The sequence below is a fragment of the Lycium ferocissimum genome, chromosome 4, assembly GCF_029784015.1.
Source record: "Lycium ferocissimum isolate CSIRO_LF1 chromosome 4, AGI_CSIRO_Lferr_CH_V1, whole genome shotgun sequence".
Taxonomy (NCBI): Eukaryota; Viridiplantae; Streptophyta; class Magnoliopsida; order Solanales; family Solanaceae; genus Lycium; species Lycium ferocissimum.
Window position 1 is genome coordinate 40,891,460 of NC_081345.1, and position 9,331 is coordinate 40,900,790.

A 9,331-nucleotide genomic window follows, 5' to 3' on the forward strand; every position below is an offset into this window, starting at 1 on the left:
CGTAATTTTGGCCATATGCTCTCCTGTAATTGGTTTATGTTCTTCAATGTTTGGCCAACTAACAGTCCCTTCTTACTTAAATTACATGTTTCAATTGTCTTACCATGCTAATGAAATAATTCAACTCGATATATCTAAAAAAAAAAGGTTTAATCTAGTCTTGAATAAAGTTTCATCCACTATTAATTTCAAACGAGTCCTATTAATTTCAAACGAGTTGAACTTCTACATAATGTTTACGCTATCAAATAACTAAAATATAGCTACATGTAATCGTCCGTTAAAATTGATATTAGTAACCTGAAAATTAGGCAAATTTGTCAAATCCATTTCAATTTCATCGACTATTTTCTTCTTATTAAATCTTAATTACAACCATCTTCACACGAGAACAGAAATTAAAGAAGATATCTTGAGAAAATGTTTGAAAATTTAAAAGATAAAGGAAAGGGGAAACCGGTATTAACAGAATAGTCAGAATTTAGTTACTGATTTGTCAGACGACAAAGTCATATGTTTTACTTAGATTAAGTATCGAATTGCAAGTGGTTGCACCAAATCCACCGTATTGTTGGACTAAGTTTGCCTAAAACTTTCCAAAATGCCTGTTTGACGTTATACTGATCTGCCACCAAATTCCTGATTTTCCCTTAATCTTTAATTTTTTAAAGAGTAAACAAAACTTATAATTCCTCCTTGTAACATTATAAATAGACAACTTCATTAAGTTCTCTAATCACTGCATGAACACTTCAGTAAGTCCTCTAAACAGAGCATTACAACATTCCAGCTTTTACTAAAACAAATGCGCAAAAGAAGTGAAATGGAGACTTTTACAAGTTGTCTCATCGTGGTTATAATATCACTACTGTCTTGTTTTGCTAATGCAGAATTTCACTACCATGAATTTATTGTAAGTATCCACTTACATTTTTTTTTTCTTCTTATTTTCTCAAAAAACTTCAAACATTGGCATGAAATAATATTTTTGACAGGTTCAAGAAACCAGTGAAACAAGGCTATGCAGAACCAAGAATATAATCACAGTGAATGGGCAATTTCCAGGACCAACCTTGACAGTTCGAAACGGAGATACATTATTTGTTACTGTCGTTAATAGAGCTCGTTACAATGTTACCATCCATTGGTAATTACCTTACAAAAACGATCTTTTTGTGTAAACATATTTTTACACTGTCAGCGCATAACACTTAAATTGCTCTAAATTTTCATACAGGCACGGAGTTCGTCAAATGCGAACACCATGGGCTGATGGGCCTGAGTATGTAACACAGTGCCCAATTAGACCAGGAGGATTTTACACATACAGATTCACTATTGAAAATCAAGAGGGTACATTGTGGTGGCATGCTCATAGCCAATGGCTTAGAGCTACTGTTTATGGAGCATTAGTTATTTTACCAAAACAGGGTTCTAATTTTCCTTTTTCACTGCCCCAGAAAGATATTCCTATTCTTCTTGGTACCGATTCTTTCTCTTTTATATTTTGGATTTAACTTATATACAATGACAGCGAAAAAGACTTTCTATACTGTTTTAACCCGTTGTAGCAGGTAATTTACTTTGTTTTCCAGGTTGCCAATTTCACTCTGAATTCAATATGACTATGTTTTTATTTTTGTATAGGGGAATGGTGGAACAGAGACATTAGAGCAGTCCAAAGACAGGCACAATTCACTGGAGCAGCTCCTAATGTTTCTGATGCATTTACTATTAATGGCCAACCTGGTGACCTTTATAAATGCTCTAGTCAAGGTTCTTACTAAAACTTATCCCACTTTTTTTTAATTTATTTTTATTTTTTTAATTATTATTGAAAAAATAAAACAAAAAAGATTTATATACACTGATAGTGTAAATTATCCGTTTCATCATGATTAATTCAAAATGTTAATATTGCAGGTACTGTGAAATACTTAGTGAATCCAGGAAAATCAATTCTCCTGAGGGTGATCAATGCTGCACTCAATCAACAACTTTTCTTCTCAGTAGCCAACCACATGCTCACTGTTGTTGGTGTTGATGCTACTTATAGCAAGCCTTTTACAACTAATGTCATTATGGTTGGACCTGGCCAAACAACTAATGTAATTCTCACTGCTAATCAGTCCCCTGGTCGTTACTATATGGCGGCTCGTGCCTATGCCACAGCCAGAAATGCGCCATTTGACAACACCACAACCACTGCCATCCTTGAGTACACAAATCTCAACTCGGGCGCGAATTCAAGACCTTTATTGCCCCAACTTCCAGCCTTCAATGATACAACCACTGCCACTGCTTTCGCGAACGGGTTGAGGGGCATTCCTGGTAACAATATGAGAGTTCCCAAAAAGATTGATGAGAACTTGTTCTTCACTGTTGGATTAGGCTTCGTGAATTGCACCCCTGGTCCAAGATGTCAAGGGCCTAATAATACGCGTTTTGCTGCTAGCATGAACAACGTTTCATTTGTTCTTCCTAGAAGAACTTCATTGCTACAGGCCTATTACCAAAAGATTCCAGGGATCTATACATTGGACTTTCCACCTGTTCCTCCGATTCAATTTGACTACACAGGCAATGTTTCGCGAGGACTCTGGCAACCAAGATTTGGGACTAAGTTGTACAATCTCAAGTTTGGTTCTACTGTACAAATTGTGTTGCAAGATACTGCTATTTTCACTACTGAGGACCACCCTATACATCTTCACGGATACCATTTTTGGGTCGTCGGACAAGGTTTTGGTAACTTCAATCCTCAGACGGATACTGCTACATTTAACCTAATCGATCCGCCCTCCAGAAACACAATCGATGTACCTGCAGGTGGATGGGCAGTCATTCGTTTCGTAGCAGATAATCCAGGTAAAGAACCTGACTTCACCAGAAAAAACTGTTATGAAGTTTGAAATTTTTGTACCTGTTTAAGAATTTTGATTGATTTATGTGATTTGTTTACAGGGGTTTGGTTAGTCCATTGCCACATTGATTCTCATTTGTCTTGGGGCCTAGCTATGTCGTTCATTGTCGAAAATGGAATAGGAGAGAAACAGACAATGGAGCCACCTCCACAAGATCTACCACAATGCTAAGATGTTGAATGAATATTAAGAGAGTGTGGTCCATGTTATGATTTATTCCTAAAGACGAGTATTTGTTAGTGTGGTCTATCTATTGTTTTTCTCGATTATTAGTTATCAGGAGTTTGCCTACGTTTTATCAAGTAAAGTCTTGAATTGTTTTGTCTATGATTATTGTTCAAGTGCCAGCCAAGAAAGGGGTTGATTTCATATTGTATGTACTAACCACATTCTTGGTTTCTGTCAGCATCAAATAAAAGTATTGAATAGTTTTATTGTCATCACATTTCTCTTTTTCTCAGAGATCTTCTTCATGGTTGGCTTATATATTGTAGAAGTTAGTTCTTAAAAAAAGAATCACAATAGAGATTAAGTCTCTCTAGGTGACGGGGACAACATATAACTAAACCTAAAAGCTAGAACACGGCATCTACCTAAGACGTTTTCCGAAAGTAACTCCCTTTGAAACAATTAAATTGACTGAATTACTTAATCTATTGACAGTTGCGCACATAGTTCTCAATTGGTTAATCGGATTAGTTATCTATTTCGCCACTAACTAGCCAGTAAGTCCTCAATAAGAAAGTAAGAAAAAAATTGTTATGGGCTTAAGCAACCAAATGCGAAATTGAAAGAATTTTGGGAAATTTTTTTGTTTATACTCTGAACAAACTGAATTACAAATACGAAATGAAAATAGTAAAAATGGAACTAAATTGATAGAGAATTTCCACAGCAACGCGATGCACCTGTGATTGGAAGAAGAAGAAGAATTTGGATTAGGGGAGAAAGAAAGAGAAGTGAGAGATAGCAGAGATAGATAGATAGATAGATAGATAGATAGATAGAGAGAGAGAGAGAGAGACGTGAAAGAGGAAGAAGAATACCAATTTTCAGTTATGCTCCTCCATTCCTCTAACATGGTTGTTATATTCCTTGCTTTTAATCTCCACCATTGAGCTTCATTAAACAAGAATCAATCGTAGCCCTCCATGTGTATTATTTTTAGCACTTCTCCCTTTTATTCTAATTTATTATGCAGCTCATAACATCTCCTTCTTCAAATAATCCTTGTCCTCAAGGATTGCAATCAAAATTACGGAATCTGGTCTTTAAATCAACGTAATTCTCCCATGTGGCATCCTCAAGAGCTAAATTAGACCATTGGATAAGCACCTTAACACCTGCTACATTGTCCCTTTTTACCATTTGCCGCTGAAGAATTGTTACCGGCTAAACTAGAAATTGGCCTTCTTCATTAGTAACTGGCAAAGCAGTTTGCACCAGCACTCGAGAACCAACCTTTTTCTTGAGTAAAGAGACATGGAAAATAGAATTTATACGTGAGGAAGGGGGTAAATCTAGTCTGTATGCGACACGCCAATCTTTTCTAAATTGGTGAATGGTCCACGATATTTGAAACTTCGCTTGAGATTTTTCCTTGCGGCTAAAGATGATTGCACAACGAAGGTAATTTGAGAAACATTTGACCTCCAATTGTAAATGATCTCTCTGATCTATGTTGATCAGTATATAGTTTCATACGATTCTGAGCTTGTAACAAGTGATTTTGAAGCAACTGCTGCTTTTGCACGAACATATCTTCAGTTGCTAGTGCAATAAACTCTAACATTGGACCTATTGAAATGTGAGGAGGAGTATAGCCATATAGAGCTTCAAATGTAGAACATTGTAGACTAGTGTGGTAATTTGTATTGTACCACTACTCAGCCAGTGGAAGCCATTGTTTCCAATTCACAAGTCTATTAGATGTCATGCACTTAAGGTAAGTTTCTATGCATCTGTTCACCCTCTCAGTTTGGCCATCTGTTTGAGGGTGATTGGCAGTGCTGTACCTTAGTTGTGTGCCGACCAACTTGAAAAATTCTTGCCAAAATGACTGAGGAAAACCTTGTCTTTATCAGAAACAATTGATTTAGGAAATCCATGCAATGTATGAACTCTTTTCATGAACTTTTGAGCTACCTTGTCCTCAAGGATTGCAATGGGAGGTGCAGTACATGTAGTTACCATCAACAACTGTAACCCTGATTGGTGGTGTATAACAAGCTGAGAATCCAGTATCCTTCACAGTTTGAGCATCTATGAAACTGTCTGTACTTTCAGAGTCCACCAACACAGTTAAGACCCAATTTTTGACATTTCATTTCACCAAAATTATGCAAGCCCCTGCATTACTACCAACCAGTGCAGTCAGGCAAACAACTTCTTGCATGACCTACTCACTATCACTCAGAGGTACAAGATCTTGCCCTTCCCCAATCTGTTCATCATGCTCTCCAATTGCCTCACCAGTTTCACCAATGATAAAATTCAACTTTCTAAACTTGTATTGATGACCAGGACTGTATTTCTCCCTACATCTATAGCAAAGATGGTTGGCCCTCCGATAATCTTAAGTTTCTTGACTCACCTTGTAAGTAGGGTTCCTGTTAGTTCCACTCTTGGTGGTAGTTAGTGGTGTATTGATTTTAGTGCCACTGTTTGTGTTCCATGACTGAGCTGATCTAGTACTAGACTTTCCTTTTTTCTCTACAACTTCAATTGCCTTTTTATGCATCCTTGCAGTTTCAACAAAGAACCTAAGGGCTTGGGGTTTATGAAGCTTGACTGTCGTCTTAATGTCATCCTTCAGGAACCCTATGAAGCTAGATAAGAAGTGTGCATCATTTAGGGGCGGTTTCTAAGTAACATCTGAGTTTTCATTATTTCAAATATCTTCAAAAACTCATCTATAGTTCCAGTTTGTCTTAGTCCATTAAAAGGTTCTACCACATCTTCCGAAGGTTCCTCCCTAATTCTATCACAGATTTCATCCCTAAATACCTCCCAACTATCAAAAGTCCATGTAATTCAACTGACTGATACCATGATTCAATAGTTTTAATCAAATGAACAACTGCAATTTCTACCTTTTGATCATCATTGATGTGAAAAACATTGAAGAATTTTTCAAATCTTCTTACCCATGGCATAGGATCCGACCCATCAAACAATGGAAATTCAAGTTCGGGTACAGGACACTGCCAACCTAGTTGTCAATTGCCTCTTATCATTCAGTGGTTCTTCATCAATTCTAGCAACCCTATTAGGTCGCCTTCTCGGATTAAAAGCTAGTAGAATCCCATCTCCTTGACTGAGCTCTTCCATACGCCTCTGATTCTGCTCAATTGTTGCTAATCTATTCGATATTTGATCAAGTGCTTGTGTTACTCCGGTATGATCTCGCACAAAGGTTACATATGAAGGCATTTTTTCACCTATTTTAGCTGTTAACTGCTGCAACAACTCTGCATGTTGCACCATAGCCTCCCCATTCCTTCTGGTCCTCTCGTCCTAAACCTTGAGTCTAGTTCCTTCATTGACAGTCATCGTGAATTCGGTTGCAGGATTGAAGCTCTGATACCAAATTGTTATGGGCTTAACAAATAAATGCGAAATTGAAAGACTTTTGGGACAATTTTCTATTTATAACTCTGAACAAACTGAATTACAAATACGAAATGAAAATAGTAAAAATGAAACTAAATTGATAGAGAATTTCCATAGCAACGTGATGCACCCGCAATTGGAAGAAGAAGAAGAGTTTGGATTAGGGGAGAAGTGAGAGATTGCAGAGATAGATAGATAGATAGATAGATAGAGAGAGAGAGAGAGAGAGAGAGAGAGAGAGAAGAGATAAAAACGTGAAAGATGAAGAAGAATACCAATTTTCAGTTATGCTCCTCCACTCCTTTGACATGGTTGTTATATTCCTTCCTTTTAATCTCCACTATAGAGCTTCATTGAACAAGAATCAATCGTAGCCCTCCACGTTTATTATTTTCAGCACTCCACTCTTTTATTTTAATTTATTATGCAGCTCATAACAAAAATCGAACTAATTTAGCTTCTTGACCAAAAAGTTAAAGCCCTCTCTTCTCGGGTTCTTAAGAACTTGTGGATCTCCAAGTCCTACCATTTCTATGTAACTTTGGAAAATTAATTCTTTAAGCAGAGACCTCGAAGCTTGAGCTTCTTTTCCTTCCTCCCAGAGAGAAGAAATTGGTTCTCTATCAGAACTATTTCCTTAACATTTACTATATCTTTAAATGTGTGCAGAAAATCAAAGACGGGTTAAAAAGAGTTATATGTAGCTCCATGCAGTGTAAGTTCAAATCTAATAGCAAGAAATTAAATTAAAAAAAGATGCTACAGATAACTTCAAAGGAATATCTAAAGAACTAATCCAAACACACAGTTTGCAGGATCGTTGAATTTGTTTCACAACTCTAATATTGCAATCACATGTTTATAAAATACGAACTACACCGAAATATCCACAGTCTATAATCACGTATCTGTTACAGAAGTTTGTTCTTGCTTTCGAGAAGAATCTTTAATAGAATCACTTTGCAAGAACTTGAGAGTTAGGGGAGTAGATTTTTTTTGTTTTTTGTTTGGAAGGAGATTAAAATTTTAGCGTGTGTTTTCCGTAAACAACCTTCTTCTTATTAAGAGGCTGAAACAACACAATGTTTAGGATTCCCTAAACTATTGTGTCCTCTTTTAATTATTAACTAATTAATTAATATGTAACTAATTATATATTATCTTTTCTCCTAAATATGGTTCCAGGCTAACCCGCATGAGTGACCCGACCCAATTTCCTTCAATATCATATTTCAAATCTCAAGACTCGAACCTGAAACGTTTTATTTAGGATGGAAGGACTCCAACTATCCCACCACGCCGTGATCTCTCTTCTTTTACTTATTTTTGGACTCCTAAAATTCTGCAAATATGAGTAGTTGTACGATAGCAGATACAGTATAATATTTTTCCTAAAACTTTGGGTGGTTAATTGGCAGACTGCCTAACCCAGATAATGAAAATGAAGTTGCACATTTTAATAATAATTGAGGGATTGGCTGAATCTAATAAAGCTTGTTAACCACTTCCTCGTACTTAGGTTAGTGTGAATTTGTGGAGTTGTTTGGGTTAGGAAAGGTACATTAATCCAGTATATGACAAAATTTCAATTTTTCGCTTAATTATGATTGTAATCTAGTTTTACATATGTGATATGTCCCATGGTATTTGCACTTGTTCCTTGGACTAATATAGACGTCATCATAATTAATATTTTTATCACAAAAGAAGGTTGACAACTTATAATTAATTAGACTAGATTAGGTCATTAGTCTCTTATTGCTGTTTCTAAGGCATGATCTGTAAGTAGGAATTGGTCATACATGAATACTAGTTGTAATTACTAAGGGAACTTTACACAAAGTACAATAGCACAGTTGAATAAACTATTCAGATAGCTGTAAATTTTTAAAAACTAAGCAGACAGAACTATTTCTACTGTGAAATAATGTTCTAGAGGCTACTGTATTTTCATCGACAACTTTAGTCAACCACAGATGGGCGATGGTACCAGTTGAGTGAAAAAAGTTATATATACAAAATACATCTTGTATTTATTTGCTTGGTCAAACATTAAGTGCGAGCAAAATTTTCTCCGTAAGTATCACTTTTAATCCACCAAAATTCAACTTCGGTTCATTCTCAGTCTCTGACCTCAAGTTTGCTTCAAACACTTGAAACTTGAAGGTCAGTAAACTTGGACTAAACACCTCGAAGGGACAAGTCCGTATCAAGAATATATATGGTTTAAGTAATTTACATCGTCAATGTAAATAATTTTTACATCATTAGGTCATCTTTACATGTTGTAGGAGATAACATATTTTATTTTAAATCTCACATTTTAAGGTGGCTTAATTGTAGATATACTTTGGATGACCTAATAATATACCGAATTACTTACACTGTCAGTGTGTAAAACTTAAACTAATTGAATGTTTACACACGGTAAAAACTATCAGAGGACATGCCATTTGGGTTATGCTGATCATAGTAACTCGTGTCCGTATATAAGCCTGCCTGAAATTGGTTCTTCTTCTTCATCGTTTGGTCAACAAACATTCCTCGTACTTAAATTAAGATATCTTTAGATTAAGAATAGAATTGCAATTGGGTGCACCAAATCCACCCTATAGTTGGATTAAGTTGCTTAAAACTTACCAAAATCCCTGTTTGACTCTAAACTAAACTAATCTACCTTCCAAATTTCTGATTTTCCCATAATCTTTAATTTTTAAAAGAGTAAAGCAAGCTTATGATTCCCTCCTTCATATTATAAATAGACAACTTCATTAAATCCTCTAATCAGTGCATTA

The 9,331-nt window shown here is 35.8% G+C and overlaps 1 protein-coding gene across 1 annotated transcript; it reads left to right on the forward strand.

The window, feature by feature from the left end:
• Positions 1–731: 731 nt before the first annotated feature.
• LOC132052943 (laccase-3-like) lies at positions 732–3,367 on the forward strand. The gene is made up of 6 exons (XM_059444691.1): positions 732–913; positions 996–1,147; positions 1,238–1,482; positions 1,648–1,776; positions 1,924–2,868; positions 2,965–3,367. Exons 1-6 carry the CDS (start codon positions 806–808, stop codon positions 3,093–3,095), a joined length of 1,710 nt encoding a protein of 569 aa, XP_059300674.1. The 5' UTR covers positions 732–805; the 3' UTR covers positions 3,096–3,367.
• The last annotated feature ends 5,964 nt before the right edge of the window (positions 3,368–9,331 follow it).

Coding starts and splice junctions, on each gene's coding strand:
- LOC132052943 (XM_059444691.1), top strand. CDS start 806: ATGCGCAAAAGAAGTGAAATGGAGACTTTTACAAGTTGTCTCATCGTG. Junction 1,483..1,647: donor AGATATTCCTATTCTTCTTG/GTACCGATTCTT, acceptor ATTTTTGTATAG/GGGAATGGTGGAACAGAGAC. Junction 1,777..1,923: donor TTATAAATGCTCTAGTCAAG/GTTCTTACTAAA, acceptor TTAATATTGCAG/GTACTGTGAAATACTTAGTG.